Here is a 16,587-nt window from a genome sequence, read left to right on the forward strand (position 1 = left end):
ATATATATATATATATATATATATATATATATATATATATATATATATATATATAATTATAATGTACATGTTTTTGTGTCAGTTGTTATTTTCGCAGCCGCCACAAAGGTGTTAATATTCATAAGATCTCTTTTAATGTGAACTAGTGTTTTGTGGATCAAGTCGTTAAATACAATACAGTATATTCATATATGTATTTACTTTATTGTATAATCTGATGTATTACCATAATTAATTGCTAATTTTTTATTTAATACATTAGACTAACACGTCGATATGAGGAAACGTTTATCGCCATCAATAGCGAGCACCGATGTTGAACTACGACCGCTTTCATTTTTACATCGTTTCCTCGCTTACGGAATGCATGGTTTTTTTGACGAGATCGTCTTCACAGCTTTGTATCAATTGGTAATCGAAAGCTTCGATCCCCGTTTCATCGGCTACACTTCGCTATTTTCCTTCATCATTTACGGAACCGGGAGTTCAATAATCGAGAGTCTATTTCTACGGTTACAAGCACGCCATGTTCCGTGCGTTATACGTATTTTTCTGTACGTGCTGGTTGCATTTATAATAGAGTTCAGTTTTGGTTTGATATTAAGGCAATTTGACGCTTGTTCGTGGGATTACAGTGATCGACCACTCAACTTCATGGGACTTATAACGCTAACGTATGCTCCAGGATGGGCACTTCTCGGCTACTGGCAAGAGATATTTTCATCGTTTTTATTGAGTCTAAGACGACCAATGAAATCAAAGCCGAGTTGATGACGTTGGCGAATATAAAGGACAATGAGATCCAAGCAGGGGTGGCGCCAGCCTGGTGGGGACGGGGGAGGGGTTGAAAAAGGTTTAAGCTCGAAACGTCTGAAAGTCTTCATTGAAATCATCAAATTATTGAGGGTTACCATAAATAAAAACGTGATATTTTATATTTAAATATATTTTCAATTATACTGTATTGTATATGACCACAACAATGACTTGAGACTCACATTAAAATAATGTGACTATAAAGAGTGTTCCGATGTCTATAGTTAACTGCACTGCTAAGCCCCGCGGCCGCCATTTGGACATTTTGTTGAAGTCACTCAAAACTTGCTTGAGAGGAACGTGGCACATGGGAGTGTTTGGACGCTGTTCTGATTGGTTAGTTGTTAAGCCTATTCACAAAGGCATTTATAGGACCATTCCTTTACGTATACAAACAAAAATTCGTTTACCTTTGGTCAATAAACTCTACTACGTCAATGTAACTTTTAGTTTTCAATATCATGTCGCATATTATATCTGATATTAATGATAGTGAGCCATACATGACAAGGCATAAATTTGTTCAGCTAAGATGTTTTCAATTCATGATTCTAGATCAAAATGTCAAAGATATTAGCCTCTGACACCAATATGTGGCAAAGACAAGCCAAACCGCTCGTCGCAAATCGTGTTTCAGAGAAAATGGCAAAAACATGCTAAAATGTCAAATTTAAACAAATCTACCGGTATTTCATTGCACTAAACTAACCTTTATATATCTATACACCATCCTATGCTGTTATTTTCCCCATTTTCAATGTTAAAACAACACTTTTTAAGCATTTAAAGATAGTTTCTGCATGAGAAATGCCTGAAATCATAAATTTAAAGGCTGATTTCTCATATATTGTTCTTTAAACAGCTGTGTGGTTAAATGCTTGTAACTTCATAAATAAATGTCCGATTTGAATGATTTTTTTTTACTATTTTATAGCTATTATTTTACTCTCTAACACTGTATTAATAACACAAAATCGATTTTTGCTACGAGTGACTGGTTTGGCTTGTCTTTGCCACATATGCTCAACTGTATCAGATACCATTCAGGTTTATATTTTAAACTTTACCGCCATGCAGATGCACATCACGTACGCCAATGCATCATCGTTGCTAGACAACACTCATAACCTTAGCAACAGCCTCATCATAATGCATCACTAGCCAACAGAGGAAGTATTTTGGCAATATTGTTTTTTTTACAATAATAAATCAGATACTCCAGACAAAATCTTGTTACAGTATGTTTAATGAACTACAGTATATTTTAATATTATATGTGAAGCTAACTGAAGTTTTAATCTTGTTATATCTAACATTAGTAACACCGGGCCACGACCTTATTATGCATTGCATCACTAGGCAACAGCAGCTAGGTAACAGTCTTCTTACAATGTACCATATCACTGTGCAACAGTAACCTAGGCAACAACATTATGATGCATTATATTGCTAGGCAACAGCCTGTATTGCTAGGCAACAACCCTATTACATAAAGAACTTTATTTACACTAGTTCCAGCTACTGGCCCAGTTACAATAAATATCCTCATCAGACTTGACACAATAGACCTTTCCGCTAAGCTCCGCCCCTTGGATTTTGTTGCTAAGGTCCCACAAGACGGCAGTGTTAAAACATACGCGAACACGTGCGTTTGTGGGACAACACGTGTGTTTGTGAGACGCGCGCGTATTTCTAGCGTTGTTCCGATTAGTCAGTTGTTAAGTTTGATTGACACTCCGGAAAGGTCTATTGAATATCATCACTAAAGGAAGTTTCCTAGTTACAATATATCATGGCAATTATTAGACAAAATGACCAAGGAAAATAAAACACTGGTGGTCTCTAGGAAATAGCCTAGTTTCAATACATCTCCATCTCTAGGCAACAGCATAGTTACTATATATCTATGTTACTAGGCAACAGCCTAGTTACAATATATCACCAGCACTAGGCTACACCCTAGTTACAATATCTCGTCAATGGCAACAACTTACTTACAATAAATACACCATCACTAGGCAACAGCCTAGTTACAATGCACCTTCATCACTAGCCAACATCCTGATTACAGTAATCTCCATCACTAGGCAACAGCCTAGTTAAAATACATCTGTGTATAGACCGAGAACAGCATTTAGTCTACTTGCTTAGTACATAAACATCATCATAACACCCCAATATTTAGCTATGGGAACAGTTGCTTTATGCTTCAATTTGATACAAATTTGCAGCGGGCACATTCCTATTTAAGTATGAAGTTGCAGTGTGCACATCTTTTTCAGATTGCTGCAGGCGCACCAACAAGGCATGACATTTTCAAACAGACAGTATACAATACAATCTTCCCTTCATATTTCTATACTATTTTTTTATCTCCTTCATTAGACAATACCCTAGTCTAATTACAATATTGCCAATAAAAAAAAACTTTATAATTTCAAATATGTTTGCTACTATTCCAATACTAATGATTTCAAATTTGATTTTACTTGCAGTTGGTTAAGAAATTGTTTATTGCAAGCAATGTAACTTCTCTTTTGGAAGATAGTTTCTTTCTTATTTCTTACAATGCATTACTAGCTAATCTCATCCACTCCACAGAAGACCATGTACAATACTATGTAATTTAAATGCTGGCAAAAATTATTACCTAATGATTTGCATTGTTTTATATTCAGCAGAGTAACATAGATAATTATACATCTATTATTGTACAGACCTAGTTGGCAAAAATACACAGGTTAAAGGTCATCTCAGTACTGTTCCATTTACATTGGGGTCATTACAGCATCAAATCCTTTGCATTTTTTTGCTTGCACTACTTAACATAGTTGACACAACTGCTACAACTACATACAATATTCTATATATCACATCACTCTATAAAAATACACATCAATTATTTTCTGTTTGCATACACCATGCTACCACCTACTTTAAAACATGACTGTTTCAGCTTAAATAGTAACAAATTATCACAACCCCAATTCAAGATTCTTAATAAAATTTAAATATTTAATTAGACATTCCCTGAATGGTTAAATAAAGATCAAATAGAAGTGCACCTCTCAATAATATCAATTATAACAACAAATATAAAACAACATTGGATTTTTACAGAAAACAAAATTTATCTGTGATTGGCAATAGTGTGGCTAGTCATGCTTACTGCAATGCATTATGGGGAAAGTATTTATTCTGACTGTAGGTCCCTAAAATTAATTGAATGTCATATTCATAGTGGCCAAGCAATTAATGTTGATATAATTGCCTCAGCTGCCTACAGGCCTACACAAGTCTAGTTCTTTAGTTGGCCTAAACATAGAGGAAATAGAACAGTTCTATTTGTTCTATTTTCTCTATGGCCTAAATCACTGCTTTCCATGGGCCTATGCAAACCTGGCTCACAACTAGGTATTGGCAAGTAATTTCCTATAAAGTACAAAGCAGCTCTTTGTTGTTAACCAGACATTTGTCAAGCTGTCATTATGCCTAAATGAAGCACGTCATGGCGAAATGGTTAAGTTGTCGCACAGGCCAGTATTGAGTAAATGAGCTATAAAATATGGGAGCTCAAAAAATTGCCTGAAAATCCAAATTTTTTTTCACTATAGAGCAACAGTTTAATGTCTTATTACTCATGTCCCAAAGTATTAGTTCTGGAAGTGGTCAAAAAATTGTTTATTTAATGTTATTTAGATAGTTAATTCTATTAAACAATGTATGCACAAATAACTTTGAAAGGCAATTACTCAAACTCATGTTTATCTTGACTCTAAGAGTGCTGTACTTTCACTTTCCAATATTTTAGGCTTGAAATGTCCAATTTGAATGAATGACCCCTCATTTTAAAGATCACATACTCAGGTATCTGAAAATACCAATAACTTAAATTTCAATTTTTGCTACAACTAAGCCATTTTGCCACAACAAGCCTCAAATGACTTCATAATCATAATGGTTTAGAAAACACAAAAGCTTACCATATACAGTATTAGTTATCAAAGTTATATTTAATCATCAATTAAAATTTACAAAGAAAAATTAAGATGCAACATAATAATAATAATTTACGTTAGAAATTGAAATCAATGGTTTGTCAGTGGAGACAAGGATCCTGATGAGTGCATTTTTGGTCGCTGATAGCAACGGAATAGTATCACGCGGTATCGTGACATAACAACGTAGTACTCAATAGATCAAGACAAGCATTGCTTTTCACTAGGTCTAAGGTCAATTAATTCTGTATTATTGTTAGAAAATATAAAATTAATGTTCAGCATTTGAAAATCTCAAAGCCAACAACAAAGCCTAAATAAATATGCAAGGGACTTAAGCAAGCCTTGCTATTCATCAGGTGTAAGCAACCTTTCCTTTGCTGACTTTTATTTCTAACTTCAGGAAGTCTCTTTATTGCAATTAGGGTTTTAGGGTTAAAAGTATTTTATTGTTATTATTATTATTATTATTATTATCAACATCACTATCAAATCAAATGTACTGCACTTTTTAACCTTTTTAAAACAATTATGGCAATGTGTCAGTTTCTTATATAAAGTATGTTATTACTTAATTTTAAAATTTTAACCTTCATTTTAATGACTATTATCCATTTTGAAGTCTTATTTTATTTGTATTTTATGTCTTGTATATAATATATAGATTTATTTTATGTTGGAATTACTGACTCCTGAGTCATAGCGACTTTTGTCGCTTTAGTTTTTCCTGACCATTTGTTTTATTGTTTGTTCTAATTCTTGTAGAGTATTTTTTTTTTGGTCGAATAAAGAAATGAAATGAAATGACCTATGTATATAAACACAACCAGCATTTACCATGCCCAGCATGCATCACAGTAACAAATTGATGACATCATCAACATGACACCCCATTATACAAGAGCCTTCAAATGCCACTCATTATCTACCAGTGACTTGATAATTTGTTTGCTTCGGTTCGGCCAAATAGGATGAAGATCGCGGCTCAACTTATCTGCAATCTCATTGGCTGCTTCTACTGGTGTGATGTTATCATCTTCAGCTTTCCTTAGAATCTTGTTAGTTATGTTGAATATCTTGAAAACAAAAAGTACAAATAATATTAACAGTAAATAAAATAAGAAGCTGATGGAATTTACATAATATTACCCGAATCTGGGGGTAGATACAGAAACAAAAAACTTGTGCAGCCATTTTGAATGTTTTGAGAGACAAACCAGTGGGTGTATGAGTCCTCTCCCCCCCACCCATCATCACTGAGTTCTAGCACCATAAAAAGTATTTAGTGGCCTGACATTCTCAATGCCTTAAGTGCTTGTCAAATGTGTCAATTTGGTAGTCTTGCAAATTAGTGGGGCATGCCCTCATATGATTCCATCCAATCACAATATGGAGGGTCCAGATGTTGACATGCTCAACAGATGGCTGGATGAATGTGTTATTATTAACAGGATGAAAATGACGCATAAATGTAATGTACTCACCGAGTTCTCCCACTCCTTGTTGAAGTGTCGTGTAATTGCAGGGTCATCTGGTAGTCTACCATACACTTCATTCGCACAATTTACAATTCCCTGAAAAATGAACACATAATATATAATCCTCTATTTCAAATGTTTAAATTTATATCTTTAATATTATTATAGTAAGCCTTATTATATTTTATTTGTAGATTAAGTATATGTATGTTCATATTTGTTGTAATGGATATTAGCTGGCCTGTGGGTTCAGCTGGAAGGGTTACCCTCTTACAATAAGTTTGAAATAAATAAATAAAATTCACAGAATGTGGAGTGCCTGCTTGAATAAAGTTTCAACATCAGGCAAAATCAATACGAAACAGGCTGGACTCAAAAAAGATTCTCGCCTACCATTGCCATGGAATAATTTCTTGATAGTAAAGACGATGATGGCAGTGATCACGATGGCAATCAGTGGCGAAGGTCAGACAGAAGTAGTGTCAATAGCAAACTGAGACCCCCACCCATTGTTTTAAAGGAAATAACTTTACCACTACCAATGCCTACTACAAAATAAATTGATAAATTTGACATATTTTTACCATTCTATTAGCTAAGAAGTCAACAATATAAGTGATGCCTCGTTCTTTCAGTAGTTCATTGTCTGCACGACATCCTAGTTGGTTGTTTGCTGCACCGCAGACAATCTTTGCTTGTATCATAGGAATAGTGTCACTATTCAAAACCTGCCACAATAGACACAGTAATTTATTTACTTAATTAATTTAAATAGTGAAACAAGTCAATATACACTAAAAAGAAAAATAATGCTAAACAAAAGAACAACGTTTTGACTCCATCATGGTGTCACAGGGCACAACTGCTTATAATCTATAAAACAAAAAATTATAAATATATATATATTACAACAAAAACAATACAAAACATAAATAAAATGCGTAATTATATTTCCATTGAATTTATTCCATACCAATCAAACAGCAAAACACTGACAGCGAGCAAACTGGTTAAATATACATTATATTTATCATTTATGTACTTTATTATATTACACTTAACATGAGGTGTCAACAACTTACATTCCCAAGGGCACAAGGCGAGAAAATGTCACATGGATATCCTGCTACGGAATTATCATCAATGTCAACCTTCTCTACTTGTAATACGTCACTATACTGAAATGGGGAAAAAATATACATGGTGTGATATTGAGTATTAATTCTATGCTCATTAAACAGTGAGTACATTGACAATTACTGGATGCAAATGGTTACACAACAGTGCTAATAGTGTTAAATGGGGCGTAGAGAAAGTTTCTAAATATTTTACTTCATTTACATCCATCAGTGACAAGCTGTAATGCAAGTCACACTCTATTTACAATCTAGCTTTTCACACACAACATTACCTATGCTTGCTAATTACGCTCTATAAATTTGAAGTTCTGTTCGGATTAGACATTTCTTGGTTAAACTAATCATGCATATATTACCTGTCAGAACATGACTAGACAAAATCCAATGCAAATAACACTCCTTGAGCAAAGTTAGATTTGGTATTGTCTTTCGAATGCACGCTATATTAATTTATTAGTTTTCAATTAGCATGTTTTGGTCGTGCATTTGAATGCCCATTTTCATAGCAAATAGTATTTAACCATGGTCTTTAATAGTAAAACCTGGTCAATGAGAGGAGATGGCCTACCTAGCCAGTTAGGTGATGGTTCAACAGTCCAGAGATGGCTCACCCGGACAATGAGTACATGGCTCACCTGGCCAATGAGTAGATGGCCCACCTGGCCAATGAGTAGATGGCTCACCTGCCTAATGAGTAGATGGCCCACCTGGCCAATGAGTAGATGGCTCACCTGCCTAATGAGAAGATGGCTCACCTGGCCAATGGGAAGATGGCTCCCCTGCCTAATGAGAAGATGTCTCCCCTGCCTAATGAGAAGATGGCTCACCTGACCAATGTGAAGATGGCTCCCCTGCCTAATGAGAAGATGGCTCACCTGGCCAATGGGAAAATGGCTCCCCTGCCTAATGAGAAGATGGCTCACCTGGCCAATGGGAAGATAGCTCACCTGGCCAATGAGGAGATGGCACATATGGCAAATAAAGAGATTGCTTACTCACCTGTGGATGGAATCTGTTCTTCATATCTGTCACCCGTATCTGGTGACAGTCTGTCACATAAATGTGCGAAACACCTTTCTGTAGCAGCTCTTCAACAATGACAGTTGCTAGGAAACAAGAATATAAAATATCTGAGAGTCCAGTAACATATTACTGTCTAAACATACCATAGCAACAGTTTACTTACCATCAAGTGATACAATGTGTCGTCTATTCATCTCTATCATATCATCGTCATTTATATATATATATATATATATATATATATATATGTGTGTATGTATATATGTATATATATGTATATATACATATACATATATATATAATTACGTTATATTATATAAATTACATATATATGTAATTTATATATTATAATTATTATATACATATAATTATATTATATTATATAAATTACATATATTTCATCATTCATGTTATGAATATTCTTACCAACATTGCCAGCACCCTGTATTGCAATCCGTTTTCCATCTAAGGCACCCATTTTCAGAAAGTCTAAAGCACCCTCCATTGCACAGACAACACCTACAAACAATACACATAATTATTTAACAAATTTCCAGCACGAGAATATATGTACCGGTATTTAAAATTATCCAAGCATTGTTAAACTATATCATATTTCACATGTTTTTTCACAAGTTGATTAACTTAGTTTCTAATAGATGTTCAGTGAGCTGTGACATCTTGGTCCCTCATTCTATTCAAACTGCTTGCCTTTGTGTTTCTGCAACAGGGCTTAAAAAGGTAGGTTAGCTAATTGCATCATCTATCAGATCATAACAGTTGATAATCAATTGCATATGAAGGCAATTTTGTTACAGCACACCATAGCATGGAGAAAATATATTATATACTGTCTATGTTTTTTTTAAGATTTTACCACAGTAATTCTGGAGAATAAATAAAATTTAGAGATTTACAAACCCTTTCCGGTAGCGATTGAAGGATTGCCGGAACCGCCCTTATTCTCTGATATACACGTTGTGTACCTGGTGAACATATGTACATTGTTCAAATCAGATACATTCAAACCAACGTCCTCTGCAGCAACTACAATAAAATACAAGAATCTTAAGACAAAAACATTGACAAAAAACTTGCAAGAATTCTGGAATTCTGGACAAAACAAAACCAGTTCTGGTGAAAATCATGCATGTATTAATTTAATATAAAAATGTATTCTTTTTTAATTCCAGATTTCTGAATAGATTATGAAAAAAAAAGGAACCATGGAAACAAGGAGATGTCATTAAACAATCTGATATTATACCTTCATGTTTTAAAGGTTGCAAAAACCCCCTTCTGTTAATAATTTATGAATTAACTATTAGAACAGCAATTCAAGATGTTGTGGTAAATGTTTTCAAGGTCAAAGGTTCTGAATCTGACAACGTTTCTGGATTCCAAACTCAATTTCATTAGCATTCTAAAATGGTTCTAGACAAAAGGTGCCAGTCTCCTCTCCCTATCCAAATAGATTTTGCCAATGGGTATTATAGCTCACAATTGTATGTCATATTTGAACACTATTATATATAAAAAAAATTAACCATATAAACCACAGAAACAAAAGAAAAATATAAATACAATGGTTAAAAGCATCCCATAAAATTACAGTTTTAGTAACACAATAAAAAGACAAGCCACATGAATACTGTTGCAACTAACTGTCATGCAAATTCACAAATCAAGTGTGTATATTATGTGCACTGTACAAACTCAAAAAAGACTACAATGTTTATTAATATTATTTATGAAAGGTCACCATACAAAAGGCTAGTTATTCTATTAGTCCTGCAAGTCATTTTTTTAAAGTGCATGTTTATCTGCCTGTAAAATAAATGTTTTTTTTCTGTACAATATCATTTTTAGTTTCAGTGTTGATTATTTGGGTTTACATTAAAAACCGACATTATTTGGAGTGATTCAGATAATTATAAAAGTGCTCGTAGTTAAAGATGTACTGTCTGTAAGTAACGAGATAAAAAAAATTCCAAAATTGAATAATTTAATTTGATTAAGGGAGTGTAGTTCAGGTACATGGTGCCAGAACACACATCCAAAAGGTTGCTATTTCGATTCCACCTAAACCATAACTCTGACGTCTTTATTTACTGCAAATTTTCTCCAAGATATGAGTGATTTCTCCATATAAGGACATAATTATGTCATGACACCATATATGGACAAATCACAGATACTTGTCACAGAAAGCATGATAGTATGGTCATACCTAATAAACAAAATGTTTTGCTTATTTTAAATGCATTTTGTTGAATATTTTTTGAAAGAAGTTCAAATAATTTTATCTGGTTTCTGTGATATACTGTACAAACATGGACAAAATTCTTGTAAGTAAAGCATTAAATATACTAGCAAGCCAGTCATTGAAACGTCACAAACACTTAATGGTTTACTCACAAGAATTTTGTCCATATTCATTTTTTTAAAGGTTGTTTAGTGTTCGAAAACAAATACTATACCACCATTCATTCCATAAAAATCCAGTAAGTTATAAACATATATTAGCGAAAACATTCATATATATAGCCACAGTGCACAATGACATACCAATGCAACCATTAAGAGAAGAGAAAAAACAGCCCAAGTCGTAAAACAGTTGTGTACGAAACTCAGGCTGCCGATGCTGTTTATCTGGTGGTTCAGGAACCAGACCCATACCGCCTCCATACCTCAAAAAGGACAGAATTAGAGTAAATAAATAACGTAAACAGATATACACAAACAGAATGACAAACATTAAATGGTTGTTCTCTTAGCGTTCAGTGCCATATTAATTAATTATTAAAGTGCAGATGAAAACAGATACAGTTGGTTAATTTAAAGCTGCATTTATAGAGCATTTGAATTTTTGTTAGTGTCTGCTTAATTACCCTTTTGAAGTTTTAAAATATTAGCTGGATTTATATTGGATGTTAAATTATGCATAGCCTGGTATTGGTTGGCAGTTATTCAGATTGTTTTTCTCTTATTTTATTCCTCCTAGCTGCCATTTTGTAGCATTCCATAATTGGGAACTAACTAGATGAAATAGGCCGCACATAATACATGTTATTATTGGAATGAGCTAAAAATAACTGTCTTTAAATGATGTGGAAGATGTCCAAATAATAAATGACTAAATATGATATGACTGCAGTGGTATAAATGACAAACATATTATTGAACTGAATTAACAAAAAAAAAAAAAACATGCTGAATTTTAAATTTTACTTTTTAGGCCACATAAGATTTTTAATAAACTTTTTCTTTCTATAATTTTTTGTTCACTGGCAATATTTTTTAGTTGTTTGCAATTGAGAGGAATGGTACCTATCAGTATATTTTAAATGCTGAACAACTTAACCCCCTGGGGAAATTCATTTCTTTTTAATTTCAAGAAGCTCAATAAATAAATTCAAACATTGTGTTCAGCTATAGCAAATTCGAGGGGTTCCAACAATATTGATGCAGAATAAAACATTGGCCAAGGTCAATCTAAAAAGCCTCAAGAAACATGATCATCAACGAGTAATTGAAGAAATTTAGCAGATGAAACATTACAACCATTTTGCTAATACTCATTCACTATAAATGATCAAAAAAGATCCATACAAGATAAGGAACTTAAGATATACTTTAATATGGTGAACTTAGAAACATACTTTCTAGAAAATATAATTTTTTCTTGCAGGTTAAGAGAAACTATTAGTATAAATTAATAGCAAAGAGGCGTAATTTTTAATTATGCACATGAATGTACATCTAATCTACAGTACAAAGAAATATGAGAAAAGGAAAATAAATAAATGAGATTTAAAGAAAATAAGGAGCAGTTTAAAATGAGGATAACTCTACCATAGCAGCCATTGAGGGAGGAGAGAAACTCTCCATAATCATAGAACATAGAAGAGCGAAAGTCTGGGTCCTTGTGGTTGTCAGATGGCGGCTCCTGGACCACGCCTTTACCGCCACCGGCCCTGTGGAACAGAATGATGGTCATGAATGGTACCAGTGGCCACTTAAAACCAGTCAACAATCATCTTGTGCATTTGATCTATATCTTGGAATTGATGCACTATATTTTACTATTATATATTGTTATCAAATTATGAGTTAATCTTTAATGAGGATAATAAATTAATGTATTTATGACTGACCAAATAAGCACCTGTCTGGAATTATATGCTGCTTTCAAGTAAGAGTTGCACCAAAACATGATTTTGTTTGCTAAGTGCTATAACCTTGAATGCATATTGAGGCCTATTTTAAACATTGTGATGCTTAATTGAGAAAACATAACCAAACATAACATAATGTATCATATTCTGAATACTATTAGTATTAAAAAACAATGTTGCAAAAAAACAGAAAAGGCCTAGTGTACAACACTATCACTTGGTACCATTTTAACAATTCAATAATTAGTAATAAGCATCCCTTGACTAAGTACCACTCTGTAATGTCACAGTGCTTTTTCGGTCGTTAACAATAATATGCTATAATTATAATGTTGATGTCAATCTATGAATATGCTGTTATTGAGTGTATGAGAGCTCCATAAATTTTATGATTAATAATTAGATACTTTTGTCTGCTACATCTAAATTGTAATTTACTATAACAAACATAAATGAAATTAAGAATTGATGTTCTTTACATTCCATAAATATATATATAATTTCTTTTTAATTTCAATGTAAACAAACATTATTATAAATATTTGGAGTTTTAAAAGCCAATGACAACCCAAATTCCGAAGCTTTCATATATGTGCTCACAAGAAAAAAAGCTGAAAAAATAATGGATTTTGAAATTTGCAGTACCGGTATAATAAATGAATGAGACCTCTTTAGAAGCAATAATTATGAACAATATCAATGCTTTACAACATCATCTCCAAAAGTACATGCTAAGCTTACAAAGCACACTTAGACTGTAATACAAGGTAATAGTCATTAATATTCTTCCCAATGTGATTTTAAGGAGCAGACAAAAAATTAGCATAGTAATCAACCTAAAAAAATAGCATGATTTTGCATATAAAATTATAAGCTGATCCCCTTTTGAGACAGAAAAAAAAAAGTTAATGCATTAAAGGTAAAGGTAGAATATTATCACAAGTATACAGAGCCAATCCCCATTTTAAGCACAAATGTATTTATGTAATCATTTTAAACATTTAATTACAACAAGACATGACATAGATGATATAAAAATCAATTAAAATCATTATATTTATTATACTGATACTGAACAATGAATAGTGTAAATCTTAATTCATTAATTTAGACCCCTCATTTGGTCTCTAAGTTCCTTACCTTAGCAAAACAATTTTTTTGATTAGTTTATATTTACTAGTGTTACATGAACGGTATGAGTAACCTACAGCACAATAATTTATGTTAACTTAAAACAACCATATTGGCTTAATGTTTTTGTTCTCTGATTCTGGGCACTGCTACTAAAATTTCGGTAGTAGTTTACATTCAATACAATTATGGATATAAAGATGAGATTTGTAATGTGCAATACAATATTTTTTCTGATGTAATTTTGTTTGGTTAGTTTACATTGTCTTACCACAAACCAGCAAGGGCGGACTTGACACCCATGCCCTGTCCAAGTCGTAGTCCATCTCTTATGTAGGCCTCCATGTCAGAATAATCCCACAACCGTATGCCTCCACACTGTGAAAAGTAATTTTAATAAATAAATTATTTATTTCATTTAATGTTTTAATAAACATAAAAATACTTTGCAGCCACTGAGAAATTAGGTGAGACTTTCTTTATTTCTTGTTTCACATTTATTTTTTTAAAGATTATCGGAGGAAGGTTTTATAAAAATAAAAATTAAATTTTGTTTTCTAATTTAGCAAATAAGTTTTGCCAAATATCTTTTTAAATGCTAATTAATATAACTAATGTTACAAAAGAAATTTTCCATCACCAAAAATTACAGATCAAACAGTAATTTACTAAGTTTATCATCCTTAAAATGGCAGTTAATAAAGATTATAAAGGTAAGCCAATACTAATCCACATTTGCTGAAAGTGTAAACATCTTCAGTTGTTTAGCCTATGGGACATCAGTCTCTACCCTTCTGAAACATACCAAGATGATCACTGTCAATCAAACATTGACTAAAAAAGTTATCCAAAGTCATCATTGACCTTGATATGCTGAAAAGGTTAATACTACTGACGACAGTGGATCAACCAGCTTAAGTGTTTCCTTTATACATGATTATTAAGGCCAAAATTACAAACAAAACATGTCAAGCATACAACATCATAGACTTCCTTAAACTTTAAGTACAACAAAAATTCTTAAACTGATTACTAACCTTTGCTAAGAATAGGATTGGGAACTGTATATTATATCAGGCACATAGAAAAAATTATTAGATAATCACCATATTTAAAATAAAAAAGTGATGAGGCGGGCGGTTTTTTTTTAATCAGAACAATAGAATTTTGCTTTTCTTTTTATTGATGAGGGAGGGACTGTTTTTATTTGGCAAGAAAATTGTAAATATTGTATAAAAACTGGATTAATTTTATTGTTTTTTTTTAAAGAAATTGTATTTCCAGTCACAAAATTGCATTGTTTTTTGAAGCTGTTGAAATAAATTATGCGGCAAAAAAAAAAAAAAAAAATTTATTCCTGCATCAATATTTACCAAATTTTTAGGCGGGCCGGAGTGATAATCTAACAATTTTCTCTATGTTCCAGCTGTTAAAAGGGGTTTCAATTGTTTTTACAATTAAATTTTCTATTGGGAAAGCTAATAATCTACATGAAATTTTTATTTTGACTAATACTTTTTAAGATTATACAGATCTCATCAAAGATACAGCATGTTTACTATTTAATGTTTGTTGTTTCACGACCAGTATATACATTTAAAAAAAAATGTAAACTACTAATGAGTGGGCTGGTACAGTCTAAAATTCACAATATTTCACACCAACCCCCTCGGAAAGTGTCTGGGGCAAAGCCCACAAAAGCTCCAATGATTTAGGTATTTCAATGGCTTATTAAACAATTTTAGAGTCCCATATTTTTCTCCCCAACTAAGCCCTTTCCCCTAGCACTGCTACTGTATGTGATGCAAGTAATACATCTTTATTTTATCTTTTTCATTGTCAACAATCAAATCATTACCGTTCCTTAATAGGTACGATTAAATAAATATTAATATTATAACAACACTCAATTCTAAACTAACCGCTTGCCCCCTGTTTGTACGCCATATAAAAGCACCGAGTAGACAGTTTGTCCTCTTTCCTAACTGCATGAAAACGCCTTCATGTTCATCAAAATCAACCTTGTCATTTAGAAGAAATGTTTTCAATTCCTCCAGATCTGGATGAGAAACTCTCACGGTCTGCTCTTCAGGATCGAACACCAAATAAAGTCGTTTAATATTTTGAGATTTCAAATAGTCAATGAAATTCTGAGGGGACATGCTCAATAAAGAAGCGCTTGATACTCCTGGCTGTTGAAAAGTTGCATGCGTTGTTGAGAAGTTACGATAACCTAGGCCTTGCTTGCCCAGGCTTTGCCTAGTGAGAAGTGACCAGGCACGACGGCCCAGCTGAGCTTGAGCTCCTTGGTTTACGTAGAGCAATTGGCTGTTTGCTGTTGAACGATGAATGCTGTCCCGTTCATTATTTACGGCACTGCAAGAAATACTACGAATACGTAAATTCAGTATTGAAGAAACGTAGCGTTCAGCAAAATGTCTGCAATTATTAAGTATCAATGCCATGATTCTAGTTCTTGTAAAAGTAAGAACATACAACGTTGTTTAATTAACACCCTGAATACCGCATTAACTTCAAATCAACAATAACACTTTGTCCGTCCGCGCGGCGGCAGCACGGCATGCTGACCTAGATTTTGTGGATCACATTTCCTTGAACTTTGAACTCCAGACCGGCAATCCATTCATAAATTTGAGATTTGGAGCGTACCATTTTCTTGTACGGGATAAAACTTTTATTTGTTTAAAAAAGTAATATTATCACGGTAATACATTGCATGTGATAACATTTTTTATTGTGTGAGAAATTAAATACAGTAAAAGCATTTTTATTAACTTTACCAAGATAAGAACACTATACTGTT

At 33.0% G+C, this 16,587-nt stretch overlaps 2 protein-coding genes across 3 annotated transcripts; one reads left to right on the plus strand and one right to left on the minus strand.

Annotated features, from left to right (window-relative positions):
* Positions 1-276: 276 nt before the first annotated feature.
* Positions 277-771, plus strand: LOC117115097 (transmembrane protein 229B-like). Its single transcript, XM_033258763.1, has one exon. It carries the CDS (start codon positions 277-279, stop codon positions 769-771), a length of 495 nt encoding a protein of 164 aa, XP_033114654.1.
* Positions 772-4,746: 3,975 nt separating this feature from the next.
* LOC117115086 (leucine dehydrogenase-like) lies at positions 4,747-16,346 on the minus strand. 2 transcript variants are annotated; one of them, XM_033258752.1, is made up of 10 exons: positions 15,686-16,346; positions 14,035-14,141; positions 11,023-11,144; positions 9,376-9,501; positions 8,881-8,973; positions 8,431-8,537; positions 7,375-7,470; positions 6,877-7,020; positions 6,299-6,388; positions 4,747-5,890 (listed from the first exon to the last, which is right to left on the minus strand). In XM_033258752.1, exons 1-10 carry the CDS (start codon positions 16,226-16,228, stop codon positions 5,708-5,710), a joined length of 1,611 nt encoding a protein of 536 aa, XP_033114643.1. In that variant the 5' UTR covers positions 16,229-16,346; the 3' UTR covers positions 4,747-5,707. The 2 variants fall into 2 exon arrangements, with proteins under 2 accessions (XP_033114643.1, XP_033114642.1); XM_033258751.1 differs by lacking the exon at positions 11,023-11,144 and adding an exon at positions 12,310-12,431 and having other exon boundaries at positions 15,686-16,345.
* Between the last annotated feature and the right edge of the window lie 241 nt (positions 16,347-16,587).

This window comes from Anneissia japonica, unplaced genomic scaffold, assembly GCF_011630105.1.
Source record: "Anneissia japonica isolate Jap-2015-1 unplaced genomic scaffold, ASM1163010v1 scaffold24_len2511860_cov200, whole genome shotgun sequence".
Taxonomy (NCBI): domain Eukaryota; kingdom Metazoa; phylum Echinodermata; class Crinoidea; order Comatulida; family Comatulidae; genus Anneissia; species Anneissia japonica.

Bases quoted from the DNA above. Each gene is read 5' to 3' on its own strand.
- LOC117115097 (XM_033258763.1), top strand. From the start codon at position 277: ATGAGGAAACGTTTATCGCCATCAATAGCGAGCACCGATGTTGAACTA.
- LOC117115086 (XM_033258752.1), bottom strand. From the start codon at position 16,228: ATGGCATTGATACTTAATAATTGCAGACATTTTGCTGAACGCTACGTT. The intron at 11,145-14,034 runs GTAAGACAATGT...GTCCTTTTTGAG, and splicing joins TCCGCCCTTGCTGGTTTGTG to GTATGGAGGCGGTATGGGTC. The intron at 6,389-6,876 runs GTAAAAATATGT...TTCATTTTTCAG, and splicing joins ACTTCTTAGCTAATAGAATG to GGAATTGTAAATTGTGCGAA.